General features: G+C 47.7%; 1 protein-coding gene across 1 annotated transcript in view; it reads left to right on the top strand.

The window, feature by feature from the left end:
• Nucleotides 1-17,570, top strand: part of LOC308290145 (endothelin-converting enzyme-like 1) — a gene marked incomplete at both ends in the record, with an annotated part of 66,245 nt that overhangs the window by 12,110 nt on the left and 36,565 nt on the right. Inside the window, 2 exons of the mRNA XM_080731920.1 lie at nucleotides 14,051-14,127; nucleotides 15,210-15,336. Coding sequence (XP_080588046.1) covers nucleotides 14,051-14,127; nucleotides 15,210-15,336 — 204 coding nt within the window. The remainder of the gene's footprint in view (nucleotides 1-14,050; nucleotides 14,128-15,209; nucleotides 15,337-17,570) is intronic.

Below are 17,570 nucleotides of genomic sequence, written 5' to 3'. Positions count from 1 at the left end.
TTCTTCTCTGTACGTTCTGCCACGTGTTTCCCTGCCCTAGCTTAGCTTCGGTTAGCTTCGGTTAGCTCACGATGGCGGCTCGTCGACCCACGGTTAGCAGCCTGCTAGCCAGGGTACCGAAGAAGTGCGGCCTTCCCAGCTGCAAAGGCCTCATCGCCAATGAAGATACTCATCCGTTCTGCATTGTCTGAGGTAAAGTTTCCGTTCTCATCCCTCAGACTTTCTATCGGGCGTTAGCATGGTGTAGCTTAGCTTAGCCTTGCTTAGCTGCTAGCTAGCCAACGCCACGATGTCCGATGTTCCACGGCCCTCGGCTAGCATGCTGCTATCCTTGTTCCCCTGGAAGTTTGGTCTGTCTGGATGCTGGAGACTTATCGCTGGTGAGGACACCCACCCTCGGAAATTCCTTCATGTGGTGAGTCTTTCGAGCGTTAGCATGTGGCCTTGCTTGCTTGTTCCTTTGTTTGGTAGCCTCATGCTAGAAGGCCCTCGCCCAGGGCACTGATTGCTAGCGTGCCCTAGCTTGGGTGTCGCTATTGTTTTCACTTCTAGCTGGCTAGGACCTTCCACTGTTTTCCGGTGTTTTCTCGTATTGTCCCCGCCGCCCTGGTCTCGCCGACCAGGGCTCCGGGACTCTCCTGGCAGGTTGTTTTGGCGCGCAGCGGTGCCCGCTGTTTGTGCTTCCTTCACTTAGCCTCCACTAGCTTTGTGGCCTGCCTGGTTTCCCTCCACCGGACTTTTCTGCCTCCGGGGCTCGCGGCGCTGTACGCCACAGCGCTGCTTCTCGCCCCGGGCCGCAGCCTGCAGCCACTACGCCTACAGGGGGCTCCAGCGCGCCGCTGGTGCCCTACGGCGGTCGGCTGCAATGTCACGGGACTACTTGCCGGTTCTCGCCCTCTCTCCCGCCGGTTCGGCTAGCCGCCGTCCCAGGGAGGAGAACCTGCTAGCCCGCCCGGCCGCTCCCATGCTGGGGGCGGCTAGCGGCGAGGTTTTTTCCCGCCTGCAGCTACGACACCATGTTGTTTCTGCCTCCGGGGCTCGCGGCGCTGTACGCCACAGCGCTGCTTCCTGCCCCGGTCTGCAGCCTGCAGCCACTACGCCTATCGGGGGCTCCAGCGCGCCGCTGGGGCCCTACGGCTGGCGTTCTGCAACTTCACGGGACCACACGCCGGCCCTCTCCCCCGCAGGTTCGGCTCCGCCGTTCCAGGGAGGAGAGCCTGCTAGTCCGCCCGGCCGCTCCCACGCTGGGGGCGGCTAGCGGCGGCTCCGGTTCCCGCCTGCAGCCACGACGCCTATTGGGGGCTCCAGCGCGCCGCTGGTGCCCTACGGCTGGCGCCTGCAACTTCAAGGGACCCCGTCCCGCCGCTCCCACGCCGGGGGCGGCGAGCGGCGACGCCGGTTCCCGCCCTCTCTCCCCGGTACGGCTGGCGCCGTTTTTATTCAGGGGAGAGAACCTACTGGTCCGCCTGGCTGCCCCCACGCTGGGGGCGGCTAACGGCGACTTCCTCCTCCTTCCCCTTGGATTTTTCGTTCTCGGCCATGCTGGCTGAGCCCGGATCTTCCTGGCACGCTCTTGTTCTGGTGGCACGCCTCCGAACAACGCCGTTAAAGGCGGGGATGAATTTGAGAGTGAGGATGAGGAGGGACTGAATTTGGTTGAAGGCTCTTCTCCCAGTATTCCTCCTACAAGTGAGTCCTGCAAGTCCTACATCCCGCTCTCCCCTCCACTGTACCAGCGGAAGGGGGCCTGGGTCTGCGGCACCCGGACTGTGGTTTTTTCCACATGGTGGGGCTCAAGGACACCACTTACATGCGCTCAAGCGCACTAAACACAGCTCTCCCCACAAGGCTTGTGGGAAGTGGGTGTGTTAGATGACATAGGGTTGAGGGCCTAGCCCTCCACGGGGTCTGGGTTCCGTGACGGCACACGGTCCTCCTCCCCCTCAATGCAGACATTTGAGTTCTTCCCACGCAGGGGAGAATGAAAATCTCTGTTGCCCAGTAGCTTTTTCCCATGTCATCAGTGGGAGTGTGGTGGTCGAACAAAACTTTTGTTTACCTACCTCTCAGTCCCTAGCACAAAGGACCCTCCTCTCTGCTTACAGCCAGTCAGTGTATAGAGACCCATGCAGGGCTCTTTAATCACTCAAAGGATTACTTATTGTCCCAGTCCTGCAGACTGGTGACAATTAAAAGGTTTTTCCCTGGTTTTGCAATGGGCTCCACTGCTTTGCTATTAGTCACAATAACAAAGCTTCCCTTCTGTGCTATTCTCCTCTGTCTCCACTGAGCGGCACTGTCGTGCCGGGTTCAGTTCAGAACAGGAGCATGGAGTGTTGTGTACAGCATCTTAACACTCTTCAGGGACGCCGAGCCGGACTCCTCCCACAGAACCTGTGGGAAGAGGTGGCGTAAATGACTTGGACTGTGGGCACAGGGGTCCCTGACTACACAGGGGCCTCCTTCCCCCAGGCGCTAATATTTATTTTCCTTATTCCACGCAGGGATAATGAAAATGTTTACTGCCTCCCTTGTCCCCAATGTCTTGGGAAAAAAGAGTTGTGAGCAAGCGTGGCCTGCTCTCTCCTACACTTGCACGGACAACCTCTTATCGCTTGCAACCACTCAGTGTGATGGAACCCATGCAGGGTTCTCTACTCACTCACAATAACAGATTTCCCAGTCATGCAGTCATGCAGACAGGTTACAATCTGAATGTGTTGCAGACATGCTGAGGTTCCCACCCATGTTAACTGCGGTTCACAGTGGTGCGGTTTCTCCTATGTGCAATTCTCCTCTGCCTACACTAAACGGCACTGTAGTGTCGATTCTAGTGCGGGACAGGAAGTGTTTCACTATCGGTGTATGGTATTGTGAGTTGGCCTAATTTTCCCTGCAAGGAACTATTAAAGGCCTCAGATCTGGTTTAAACGTATACACGTTCTTCCCTGTGCTGGGGTAAATGTTTTTACGTAACGAACCGTATCTCGCAGAATGCTCTTTCTGTTTCTCTTTCCACCACCGTTCAACATGTTGACGTCACGCCCGTTGGCGCGGCCGTCACCGGATAAGGAGGGGAACTTCCCGGTTACGGAAGTGCTAATCCCCAACGTTCCTTCTCCCCCGTGCAACCTAATGGTTTCTCCCTCGTTTCACAGCACGTTAACACGTTGTGTGAAACGGTTAGGTTCCGGACGGAACCCTTGTTTATTTAATACCCTATGGTATTCTGATAAACATTGGGGACTGTGCAATCCGAGCAATGGGTGTTACGTCAGTAACACGTGGCCTTAGATTGCATTTCTTGAACCACCCCCGCTTCCAGCTGGGGTATTTACACTCGAGCCCGTGCTTGTAAGCAGGGGCTCTGAGTGAGGAAATAAGCTCGGTACTATGCAATGGTGCTATAGTAGAGCTCTTACGAGACCTGAACCAGCTTGGTTTCTGGACTCGACCTTTTCCTGGTACGGAAAAAAGGGGGGGGGGCTGCATCCCTTCTGGAATAGGGATATTACACCAACTTGGTGTTGGCCCACCTGAAGGCCTTGGGTTTTTCAACGTCTTTTGGCAAAAGTATGTTGACGCCCTCCCAGCAGATCTCCTTCTTGGGGATACCTCTGGATTCGACCACGTTGTCTGCCCGCCTCTCTCTAGAGGGGGTGGACAGGTTCCTGACGTGTCTTCGCTCCTTTCAACTGAACCAAGTGGTCAGTTACAAGGAGTGTATGAAGTTGGCAGGGCTGATGGTTTCAGCGGTGCAACTTCTTCGCCTGGGCAGGTTTCATATGAGACCGTTCTGGCGGTGGACACTGACGCTCAGGATTCCTCCCCTGCAAGGGTGCAGGGAGTGGTGGTCAGCCAGGCCTGCATGGACGCGCTAGTCCCATGGCTGGACCAGGCGTTGTTAATGATTGGAGTCTCCATGGGCGAGGTGGTGTCACGCAAGGTGATCACCACGGACGCCAGCCGCTCGGGGTGGGGTGCCACCCACGAGGGGCGTTCGGCCAGGGGTCTGTGGACCCCGGCCATGTTGGAACACCACATCAACTATCTGGAGTTGATGGCGATCTACTTGGCGCTCAAGCATTTCGAGCCATTTCTCCAAGGTTGTCATGTTCTGGTCAGGACGGACAACACGGCGGCCCTGTATTACATCAACAAACAGGGCGGCCTCGCCTCGCGCGTGCTGGATCAGCTGGCGCGCGAGATGACCCTCTGGTGCTTGCCTCGGCTGAGGTCCATCAGAGCCTCCCATGTCCCGGGCCTTCAGAACGGCGGCGCCGATCTGTTGTCCAGGGGGGAGCCTCGTTACGAGGATTGGTCTCTCCACCCTGCGGTGGTGAGACAGATCTTCTCCAGGTTCGGTCAACCTCGAGTGGATCTCTTTGCTTCCCAGGAGAACGCGAAGTGCCCCCGTTACTTCTCAGTGAGGGGGCCTTCTCCTCTGGGGTTGGACGCGTTTGCTTACGAATGGCCACGAGGTCTTCTCTACGCGTTTCCACCCCTGGAACTGATCCTTCCCACGCTGGAGAGGATCAGATGTTCCAACCAGGAGGTTCTTCTGGTGACACCATCCAGGGGAGTGTGGAGGTCTCTGATCACCCCACTGCTCTCTCAACCCCCTTGGCGGCTACCCGTGCACAGGGATCTGCTGCGTCAGGCAGGGGACGAGATCTTCCATCCAGACCCACGGGGCCTAGACCTGTGGGTTTGGCCCGTGAGAGGGAGAACCTGCTCGCAGCAGGCTTCTCACCAACGGTTGTAGCCACTATTCAGAGTGCTAGAGCCCCCTCTACTAGGGCTGTGTATGATGGAAGGTGGAATGCCTTTCTGGACTGGTGTGAGCTACAGGAGCCACCTGTGGTGGCTCATTTAGCTTCGGCCCAGAGGGTGTTAGATTTCCTGCAGGACCGCCTGGACCTTGGTCTGGCGTTCTCTACACTAGGGGTTATTTAGCGGCTATTGATGCCTGCCACCTGGGGGTGGCAGGTATGAGCCTTTCTAAAATCCCTGAGGTGGTCCAGTTCATGCATGGTGTTGACCATTTAAGACCTGTGACCAGAGCCTTGTTTCCTGTTTGGGATCTACAAGTGGTTCTCGTGGGCCTTTGCAAGGCACCCTTTGAACCGATTGGGAGGACCTCTTTGAAACATTTAAGTTTCGAAACAGCTCTTTTGCTTGCCTTTTCCACGGCTAAGCGTGTGAGCGATCTTCATGCGCTCTCTGTGAGCCCTGATTGTATGAGGTTTCTCAATAATGACTCTAGGGTTCTTCTCAAACCTCAATTGAGTTTTGTTCCTAAGAACCGAGTGGTCCCGAAGGAACCTGTTGAGTTGACGGCTTCCCATCCTCCTCCGTTTGCTTCGGAGGAGGATAGGCGTCTTCATTGTCTTTGCCCAGTTAGAGCCCTGAAGGTCTACTGTGACAGGACGGTGGACAGCTGGTCTACTTCTCAGCTTTTCGTGGTCTTGAATGCCAGTCAGCGAAAAGCGGTGTCCAAACCCACTCTGTCGAGATGGCTTGTGGATGCAATTAGGTTGGCTTACACCCGGTCTGGGTCTGAAGTGCCGGTGGCGCTTAAGGCCCACAGTACTGGGGGTGTGTCTACCTCTTGGGCGTTGTCCAAAGGGGTCTCCATTGAGGAGATTTGTGCGGCGGCGAATTGGTCTTCACCGTCCACCTTTGCAACCTACTATCACCTGGACGTTGCGCCTTCTGCTATGGCGCATACGGTTCTGGGTGCTGCTGCCCTTCCTACTATGTAGTGGGGCGGCGCTCTCCCCTTCCTGAAGCAGTAGGCTACTGTCTCCAGGATACATGGGGGGGGACCCTGAATTTGCCCTTATTTTACTGCAGTAATTATAAGGCGGACCTGTGTCTTCCTTAGTGCATAAGGCGGGCCTCGGTCTGTCAGGGTCTTTTTCTGTCTGTACACGCCCAGGCCCTGTGGGTCTGGGTCGGATCAGTCCTAAAGGGGTCACGTCGGTTGACGGGACCTCCTCCCGGATACGGTCGATGTGCACGACAGTCTTGTCGGTTCATGGCTTCTCGGGGAGTGTATGACTCCCATAGGGGGACCTTGTCTGGAGGTATGACAATAAACGTATAGGTTTCGTACGAAACCATGTTTATTTAATACCGGAGGACAAGGTCCCCCGAAATAAAGCCCCTCGGTTCGCTAGTTGCGGGCGCAGAGGTGCGGCTTTAGAGGAAGTTAGGTGAGCCCACAGGGCTTATATACACTCGGGGGCGGTGCCCTCGTTTGTGATTGACAGCCCTGCCGACAAATAATAATATTTCTCGTACGGGAGTACATGAGTTTTACTCTGTTGCACCGCCAGATGGCGCTGTTATCCCATAGGGGGACCTTGTCCTCCGGTATTAAATAAACATGGTTTCGTACGAAACCTAATCGTTTTCTCCCCTCTTCTCTCCCTCGTTCAGCGAGCTTTCCGTCCGTCCGTCCGTCCGTCCGTCCGTCCGTCCGTCCGTCCGTCCATCCGTCCGTCCATCTATCTGAGTCTAAATCAGAGTTTGTTCCAGTGCATCTCAGCCAGTAAACGTGAGGCGATCATTGTAGTGGAGTAAAAGTTCTAAGTCTGCCTCTGAGATGTAGTGGAGTAGAAGTAAAGGTACTTACGATTGGAAATACTCCAGTAAAGTAAAAAGAATACCTCAAAATTGTATTTAAGTACAGTGCTTGAGTAAAGTCACTCTCCACCACTGACCAGCAGCTGTGAAGGCAGGTTGGCTCTTGTCAGCCTCTTAGCCATGCTGCTGTGCCATGCTGCTTTACATCTTGTGCACAGGTACATAAGATTAGAACATATTACTAGAGAGAGAAAGACGAGCAAAGAAAAGAGCAGTTTTTATACTAATTGCTTCAGACAACACCTTTGAAGAGACAATTACTTTTTGCCTTTTGTGGAATATGAAATCATTAAATCAAGTCACAGAGACGAGTTGCAAAGTACTGGTTTAATGTTGGAGTAGAATCGCATAGGCCTGCAGTGCATTGCAAAGCAAGAGGAACAATATGGGTCAAATGTGAAGAAATCAAAGTGTAACATTATCTCTTCAGCCCCTCCTCTGTCACACCAACTTATTTTAGTGCATGTTAGGTGTGTGTGCATTTCTTCTCGCGCACGACAGTAAGGCTGGCTGATATTCATGTGGAAATGATATTGGGTTATCAATGTTGCACCAAATTTGGATTTTGTTAAACACAGGCAATTATGTCTCTGCACTGTCACATGCATACTTTTCAAGAAAACTGGTTGGTTCTTAACTTATTTTGTTTCAACTTTTAGGAGTGCATTTTCTCCTTGTGTTGACACAGGATTTAAGATCCCAGGTCTAAATTATTACCGCAACCAATAATAATCATCATAATAATGGTGGTATATGAGCAGCAACAATTAGTAGTAGCACTAGTATATCTGAACTGTTGCTGGAGTAGCAGGAAGGCCGCCGTCGCCCCCCGCAATGCTGTGGCCCTCTGCTTGGTACCCTAGACATAATTCGGCCCTTGGGGAAAACTAATCGGGGAACCCTGCCCTAGTGTCTATGTTCAAAACATCACCCAAAAATGTTGCTCAATATCTGCCTGATTTGATGGGGGTCATTGTTAAACTTGTGCCCCACAACACGAAAACAATTTCTGAAACTTTGCCACAGGCAGCGAACCTGGCATGCATGACTAATTATCTATAGGCTCCGTGTTCAGCTTCTACACCTTCATGGTGTTTTACATATACCATGTCCACACAGCAAGTGTATTGACAACGAAATGATCTCTGCATCCTCCATTCATATCTCTCTCTCTCTCTCTCGCGCTCTCTCTCTCTCTCTCTCTCTCTCTCTCTCTCTCTCTCTCTCTCTCTCTCTCTCTCTCTCTCTCTCTCTCTCCACTCTCTCTCTCTCCGTCCCTGCTCTAATTGAAAGCGTGTGCGTGCGGTCTGCCTGATGTGAGCTGCGATGGCTGCAGCCAATCCCATTAGTCAGATGAGCAGGCCTCCAATGAGGGGTAAAGCATAATGACAAAACCCGCATCTCTCTCTCTCTCTCTCTCTGTCTCTCTCTCTCTCTCTCTCTTTCTCCCCCCCATCTGCTCTCTCTCTTCATATGTCTCATCTGTCACTCGCTCAAGATCCTCTCTGGGGTATGGGGTGTTTGTGAGTGTGTGTGGTGGAGTGTGAGACACAGATAGAGAAACAGAGAGAAGATGAGACAGAGAATGAAATAATGTCTTATGCAAGTACTTTTGCATTTGAGTACTTTACTTTTTTTGTGTAGCAAGTAACATAATGCTTTGTTTTTTTTTAGCTACTTAAAAATGCCTTGTTCCTTCTGTTGCCACTAATGAAAAATAAAATAAAATCCCAATACATTTGAAAAGGGTAAGAACATCATGTGACATGGAAATTGTGCCTGGGTAACAAATATATATCAGCTTCAAAGAGCTCTACTTGAAGAAGCTTTGCCAAGCACAACACTGGTGGCAACTCTTGGTAGCTTCTTGATATTATTTTTACTCAACTTGTAATCATGCCGTACATAATCGTTAGAAAGAAAGAGCTTTAAAGGGGAAATTGTGCATTCCTAATATGAACCTTCAGAGTTAGGTTATAGGCCATAGACTAGGCTATGCAATGATGGTAGTCAATACATTCCAAGGTAGACGTACACTACTAGGCTATGATCGCTCTGGACAGCCAACTTAGACGGGGAATCACAGAGGGGATGAGACTTTTGGGAGGGTGATAATTGTCACTGCTTGTAATCCTTTAGGCTGGGGTGGCACCTGTCAGCACTCAGCAGGGAGTGTTGGCCGGGAGGTGGGCGCTCCTCACTGGCAGGTGAGACAACAGAGAAATAAATGTGTGTGGGAAGGAATCAATTGGCAAACGTGTCATCAGTGTGTGTGTGTGTGTGTGTGTGTGTGTGTGTGTGTGTGTGTGTGTGTGTGTGTGTGTGTGTGTGTGTGTGTGTGTGTGTGTTGTGCGTGCGTGCGTGTGTGTGTGTGTGTGTATGTGTGTGGAGGGGAGTTAACGTGTTGACACGCAAAGCACAATGAATCAACAACAACACAAGTTTGCGCCCCAAGGCACGCTGGGAAATCCTACCCAGATGAGTAGGCACACCCTGGGATACATTATGTTTTTGAACTGCCGTATCATTTGTTTCATGCTAAATCAATTTCTTATTGCATCTACATTATATAACTTTACTCTTTTTTCACTTCGTGCATAATGTGGCATTTTTACTTGGCTATTAAACGCACTCTCTGTCAGCGGTTCTATAGTAGTACACAGTGATTAATTAAGTTTGGAAAATAGGCAGCGCAGTGGCAATGATTGGGTGCTAGGGATGGATGGGTAGGAGGAGGTTCTATTGGAGAAGAATAGCTCAAAGCAGCTCATTAAAAAGAAAACCCGAGTCGAATGAATGTGAAATAAACAGTTCACTTTTGGGGGGTTGACTGTGAACTTCAAGATTCTAAAATGTGTGAAGCCTGAACGTGAACTAGTTTGTTTGAATCCGCACGAAATGAACTTTGAGCCAGCCTGTGTGAAGTGTGAACGCCGTCTGTGGGGACAGTGTCTTTTATCTGCCTAAAGAGGCCCATTAAAATCCATTGTGCTAATGAGGCCTCACTCAGCTCCGCTGTCTTTAAGGATAACTGTGTAATCATTACAGTGATGTCACCAACAAGCTCTCCACACACACACACACACGCGCACGCACGCACGCACGCATGCGCACGCATGTGCACGCACGCACACACGCGCGCGCGCACACATACACACGCACACACACACACACACGGACGCACGCACGCGCACACACACGGACGCACGCACGCGCACACACACATTAGTGTATTTAGGTCACAGTAAGGATGCATGACTTGTGCACGTATACACACACACACACACACACACACACACACACACACACACACACACACACACACATGCGTGCACGCATTTGAGAAAGACTGCTCTAAGACACGCTCACATCATAAATGGCACTCCTCTCCAGCTGTGCACAGGCTAACAAGTCATGTGTAACAAATGAGCGAAACGGGTGAAACAGTAGATAAAAGCAAAGACACACAGACGCAAGGACGTGCACACACACACACGCACACGCACACACACGCACACACACACACACACACACACACACACACACACACACACACACACACACACACACACACACACGCACACACACACACACACACACACACACACACACACACACACACACACACACACATGCGTGCGCCCACACCTGACGGGTGTGGGTCACACTTCGTACAAGGACAATCACTGTCGCTCGCCCTCTATCCCTGCAACTCCCCCCCCCCCCCCCTCTCTCGCTGTCTCTCTTGTGTATTTATGAACATTGACATCAAACCACAAAAAGGGCAGATATGAATGCTTAAGTATTTTATTGATTGATTGGGATTTGATTGTAGATTTTTATATAGAAAGGAAAGAATAGAAATCAATATAACATTTTTATAAATGTTAACAATTCTCCTTAAATTCTCCTTGATTGTGTTAAGAAAAAATATGAATCACAGAAATCACAAAAATCGAAAATCGAAGTCATATATTGGGACTCCTTGCATCGTTGAAGAATCCCCTCCATTTCAGCCCGCCACAGATCTGGGGGACAAAAAAATAATAAGCATAAGGAAATAGTTACCTACTGTACTTGGACTGGGCAAAATGTGAGCTACCTGTAACAACCTCTACCTATTGTTGAGCGGTGCTCCTGGAAGGAGCTAAGCTCCCACATCTGGGCCCCTAAAAATGTCCTGGCTCTGAAACGTGGCCTACATCTGGCCTACATCTTGGCACAAAGCGCTCAAAGTTTGTTGTACGTCCAGGGTCACAATGGCCAAGCTCCGTGTGACGCTTAATCAAACTAATTCATAAATAGCGCCGCTCACTTCCCACCAGGTGTTTGTTTTAGTTTTTATCTTCCTTAAAGGAGCTATAGTCAACCTTTTCATTGTAGGGCCGACACTTGTTTACATCCTAGTCTGTAGACTAGAATGTAAACAAAGTGTCTGTCTGACAATGGCCAACATTATTTTTTTATCATTATTTTACGCTTTTTGTGGTCATTTTTGAATAGAAACACATATATGAAGCTTATTTTTATTTTAGCATCCGTTTTTCTTTAATAAGAGCAACAAACCTTTAAACTGTCTATAAATTAAGCATACTTACAGACCGGTTGGTACGGAGGCCACATTTTGACCGGTCTTTGTGTCCAGAGGATAGACACAGGAGAAGTGGAAACTCGCTGCAGACTCAGAGGCGTCGTCGTTTGCAGGGTAGACGAATAAAGTGTTGGAGTAGATGGCATGCGTGCTGTTGGTCTGAAAGACAAACAAGAGGTTAAATGGACAATCTGGGTAATCCTCTCATCGGCTGGGGACTAGTACCTACAGTAAGTACCAGGATATTTCACATTATACAACAGGTAGTCGGGCTCCCAATGGAAAACAGGCTCTCGAACAGTGCAGTTAATGAGCACTACTGCACTGTCTCATCAAGCAAAGATTCCAGCTGTGCGCTCTCCCTCTCCCCACACTATGCTAGGCGGCTAGGCTAGCAGTTTTCATGTGAAGTTCAGGGACATAGTCACTAAATGAGGCATTAAAAAATTACAAATTCCTATCGTATATCTTAATTACAATGAAATGAAGTTGACATGTTTTTTTTAAGGGCAACAGTTGTATAATCGCAATATTACACTCGAGGGTCTGCCTTATCGCGGTTATTTGGCCCTTCAGCCCTGCCTACGGAACTCGCCTTCAGCTCGTTCCTGCAGCAAGGCTGTCGGGCCAAATAACCGCGATAATGCACACCCTCTTGTGTAATATTGCTTAATTATTATAGCTACATTCATTGAAATAACTAGAAGCTCGGCCGCCCGATTTCATTAGCAACACCAGAATGATTTTTTCATATACTAAATTCCCTGTCGTTTAACCTGTTATATGACCAGTGCTGTAAAAGTACATTTACTTAAGTACTGTACTTAAGTACAATTTTGAGATATTTGTACTTTACTTGAGTATTTCCAATTTCCAATACTTTTGCTTCTACTCCACTACATCTCGAATCCAAACATTGTACTTTTACTCCACTATATTTATTTGAAAAAGTTAGTTACTAACCAGTAAGACTCCCTAATCGGGAGATAAGCGACCGTTGGTCTTATAGCAGCTGTCGGTAGGACCATATATGGATTCTGTTAGTGTGGATCTCCTAACAGGGCATCATCTGGGATACAATCCCTTTTATGCCCATATATGGAGATCCCTAACAGAATCCCTTTCATGCCCATATATGGAGATCCCTAACAGAATCCCTTTTATGCCCATATATGGAGATCCCTAACAGAATCCCTTTTATGCCCATATATGGAGATCCCTAACAGAATCCCTTTTATGCCCATATATGGAGATCCCTAACAGAATCCCTTTTATGCCCATATATGGAGATCCTAACAGAATCCCTTGTATGCCCATATATGGAGATCCCTAACAGAATCCCTTTTATGCCCATATATGGAGATCCCTAACAGAATCCCTTTTATGCCCATATATTATGGAGAAATCCCTGCTCTGAGTATCTGACATCAGTGTGATGTCACCTGTTTATGCCCATATATGGAGATCCCTGCTCTGTGTATCTGGTTGCTATGGTAAACAGTTGGTTGCTAGGGTAAAAAAACATGGTTGCTATGGTAAACAGTTGGTTGCTAGGGTAAACAGTTGGTTGCTAGGGTAAAACCATGGTTGCTAAGGTGGTTGCTAACGTACACTAACAGACCAGCAACAACAGACTGTTGCCACAGCAACGTACACAAAGGTTTGTGTACACATGTGGTGTGATGTCATACTGATGCGGAGATATGAGCAGGGCAAAGGTGTGACGTGTGACGTGTGACCGACGGACGGACGGACGGACGGACGGCCGGTGGAGGTTTTCATAGTAAACTGCTCCCTGACGGTCGCAATTACATTGTAGATTTTGATTCTCACTACAAAACATACATTCACCACTTCAGTCCTATGTTACATTTCAGCCATTTGGAAATGCGTCACAATGTGTGTCCATTTATGCCCATATATGGAGATATCTGTGTGTCTACGTCCATTTTATGCCCATATATGTATCTGTAACTGTCTGTGTCTCCGACTGTGTTGCAGACACAGTGCCGGTTTCCCCTTTAATGCAAACCCCATTATACCATCCATTTTATTCCCTTATATGGAGATCTATGCAGACACAGTGCCGGTTCCGGAAAACCCTGATGTCAGACATCAGCTCCGCATACTGAGCATCCATTTTATGCCCATATATGGAGATCTCTGAATGCCCTACCCTTTAATGCAAACCCCATTATACCTGTTGTCATAAGAGCCGTACGTAACCATGGCATTTTTTGTTGACTCATGTGGCGTACGTGATGTCAGAGCCTTTTATGATGTGATGTCACAATGAGTCAGCGCTTGCGCCGGTTTCCTCAGAAACAGCCTGATGTCAACAATCATCTCTGCATACGGAGATTCCGAACGTTTTGCGCTGGTTCGGGAAAACCGCACATCGGGTCGGGCAGAGGCCCGGCACTGCACTCCGCGCCGCGGCGGGGAAAGCACATGCCGAATCTGAAGCCGGTGGGTCGAACGGTTCTCGAGATACGCGGGGCACATACATACATACATACATACATACATACATACATACATACATACATACATACCGGTACATACATACTCACAGAGATTTCTCGCATTTATTGTAAGATAAAGACTGCTGCAGCAATTAAGCTTGTTTAGAATGTCGGCTGGGCTGACGTTCTGTCGGGCTGGGTTGGGCCGGCCCCCATATTTAGACCCGATTTAAGCTCCAAAATGGACAATAGAATAGAATAGAATTGAATTCTTTCCCACAGTCATGTGAGATTAGACCATGAATTGGTCAGACAGATCCTCACCGTGAGTGTGTTTCCACAGGCGTTGGCCCGGCGGGCCACTCGGTACCACACTGTCCCGTCATGCTCCGTGGAATGGGAGCAGCGGCGGTCCACCAGGTGAGCAGAGGATCCATCCAGCCCGTAGGATCCCAGGGTAGACAGTTGCAGGCCAAATTGGATTTGACTCTTCCCACAAACAACTTGGGCTGAAAAGAAGACAGATTTGCTCTTAAAACAATTTACAATTTAGGCATTTAGCAGACGCTTTTAATCCAAAGCAACTTATACAATAAGCAAGTAATACATTAGTATAATAAGCAAGATAATATGTCACATTAACAACAATACAACAAATGCATAGGAACATCAATCTAGAAAAACCTAAAAATGCTATTTAGCTTCATTTATGGTCATCGAGGGAAGGGGAGTGTTACAGTAGTGTTATGGGTTTAGGTGGAGTCTGAAGAGGTGAGTCTTCAGTCCACAGCGCAAGCTAGGGAGTGAATCTGTAGTTCTAATTGCGACAGGGAGTTTATTCCACAGTTTGGGGGCCAGGAGGGCAAATTGTCTAGGACGAGTGGATTTTTGTCCTGGGGTTTTTAGCGAGGGTTCTGTCAGCATCCCTGTGTTGACTGATCTGAGTGAAGAGGCGGGGTTGTAGGGGTTGATCAGGTTTTGGAGGTATGGAGGAGCCGTACCTTTGGCTGCTTTGAAGGTCCATCAGTGTTTTGTATTCATTGCGGGCCGCAACCGGGAGCCAGTGGAGGGAGCATCCACATTGGAGGCAGTGGATTAAACAATGATTTAATGAAGAGTGCCAGGGTATTTTATTGTTTTTTCCTTATTTCTGAGGCTCTGTTCAAAAGTAATCACTATAAATGTAATCAAAGTAATTCCTTTTTTCTTCACAATAGTTTTTTTCTTTCATAATGTCTGTGGGATAATACCCACTGACCACACCTCAGTACCTATCAAATGCGAATTTATTTAAAAAAATGTTAATCTGGTCTCGGTCTTGACTTGGTCTCGACCCCTGTTGGTTTCCGTCTCAACTCGGACTCGACCCCCTCCCGCAATCGGTCTTGACCTGGAATGACTGTTTGATGAGACTGTGCAGTAGTGCTCATTATTTGCACGGGTAGAGAGCTATTTCAACCACTCAGATTGCTTTGTCGGAACTATCTGTTGTATAATTATAGTTACCTTCTGGGCTACCTGGATCATCCCATCCAATACTCCCACTCCAACTCCCACTCGCACTGTGACCCCACGCACTCGCACTCCAACTCGCACTCCAACTCACACCCCAACGTCCTGACGGGTCGGGTAGGTCATCATCATTCATCACGGGTTGCTCAGGTTCGGGTCGGGTTTGGGCTGCATTTATATTAAACAAAAATACAAAATAAAAAGAAAGACAATTTTATTTTCAGATTAAAGTTGGTGTGAGTGATGTGTTTTGGTTAGAACAGAGGTGTGTTGTGTGTCAAACGTTTAAAACGCTGTCAATCCTAGTTCTCTAACCTGATTGGATACATTATGTATCCCAACCTGAAAATACATCTTCTTTTTTACTAATGAGCTGGATAGCCAGGGAGACCCCTGTTAGTGAACAATCATTCTATAGGGGAGAACGGGGTAAGATGAACCACTTTTTGCTTAAGTTGCCCTAGATGCAAGAAAAAGTGAGATGGCAGTCAAATCAAAACTATATGACTTATATAAAAAAAGTAGCCATATGGCTCAACTTGCCCCAGGTTAGGGGTAAGTTGATCCAAGTCAAGGGGTAAGTTGACCCACGTGATATTCTTAACTTTAACAGTTTAAACTTGAACAAATAATGTATTTACCTATCAGAAATATTTTAATAACACATTTCCCTTTTGCAAATAGTCTTATTTCTTTTCTTACGGTTATTTAAACCATAAGAAAAACTATAAAACCAATTAAATAAAGATTGTTATTCAGAACCTGAATTTTTGCAATTATTAATATAATTTTGAAAACTTCTCTAAATGAGTGAATACATCAAAATGAAAGATCATTCATCATAATTTGAGTAGCAAAGACCTAATACAAAGAATATGAATGGTGATTCATATTAGGATAATTGGTTCAATTTACCCCAAGGCATTTGGTTCATCGTGCAGTAGAGGTATATAACACTTGTTTTAACAAACAAAAATGTATTCATTTAAATAATTTATTTGAAAAGTAAAAGCTGAAACTATAAACACAAATTTTCACCATGAAACATATAATGTAATTTTTTAACACCTCTAAAATGATAAACTAAACATTTGCCAAATTGTCGAATATTTGAGGCAGCAATTGTGAAAATAGCAGATCTGCATGCTCACAACGCCTCGCAAAACGAGGCGTTGTGAGCATGTAGATCTGCTATTTTCACAATAGAACTGTGTCATACAAAATGTATTGCCACAGCTCCAAGTGCTCGTCAGGGTGGGGTATTAAAGGTTATTAAACATATGATTATTTTGGGGGGTCGTGGACCACTAGACTAGTGTGTAGCATCACCTGGATGGTCCTGGTATTCTTCACTGCTCTCCATCATGAGGATGGTCTGATGTCCCGACAGGCCGGGTTCATTCCTCACGGGATGCTCAGGTTCAGGTTGGGTTTTGGCTGCAGTCATATAAAAAAAAAAAAAAAAAAGGAAAGAATAACAGTTAGTGTAAGTGATATTGTTTGGTTATTTTTTGGTTTAAACAAAGGTTTCTTTAAAAAAAAACTTGTTTTGCAAGCCAAGGCCATTGTATAGTCCCCCCAGGAATCCGCGGAGAAAAAGTCTTGATTCCGCGGAGAACAATCCTGATTCTGCGGAATTCTGTGGTGAACAATTCTTGATTCCGCGGACATTAAAAAACAACCTAAAATGACCAGTTATCAAGCTAAGAATTGTATAGTTCTAATAATCAAGTAAAACCCTTCATGAAATAGCTACAATTAATTGTAATTAGTGGTTAGAATAATCAAATAATCATTTTTGAGAATAAAAATATAATATTAAATCTATTATTGTTTTAATTGTTATTATTTTTAATAATTACTTTCTGTTGCAAAGACTATATTGTCATGCAAACCCTGCCCATAGTAACCACATTTTAGAGGATAGCCTACCTACTACCTAGTATGGGTGTAATATTTATTTATTCTCTTCTGCATTAGCATTGTTATTGCCAGGACCATAGAGGCATAGAGAGGAACTATAGTTCAGGACACAGTTTCTGTCAGGAACGAATGTGGGACCGGACCAATACAGCGTCAGTGCAACTAGCAGGAGGGAAGCTAAGCTATTCCCCAGGCTCTGTATGAGGTGGCCACTGACCAGACCAAGTACACATCGTTTTATAATAGTAGTAATGACTACTCCCGCCGCTCTGCTGCCACTCGCAACCGTTATTCCGCGGACGTCAGAAAAGTCCGCGAATGGCCGAGAAATCCGCGGGTGGTCGCGAATTCTGCGATAAATTCCGTGATCGCGGAATCGCGGATTCCTGGGGGGACTAATTGTACCTCTAAATCAACACGTAATGCAA

The sequence above is a fragment of the Nannobrachium achirus genome (genome assembly GCF_963921795.1).
Source record: "Nannobrachium achirus genome assembly, chromosome: 8".
Taxonomy (NCBI): domain Eukaryota; kingdom Metazoa; phylum Chordata; class Actinopteri; order Myctophiformes; family Myctophidae; genus Nannobrachium; species Nannobrachium achirus.
This window is presented reverse-complemented; position numbering and strand designations above follow the sequence as displayed.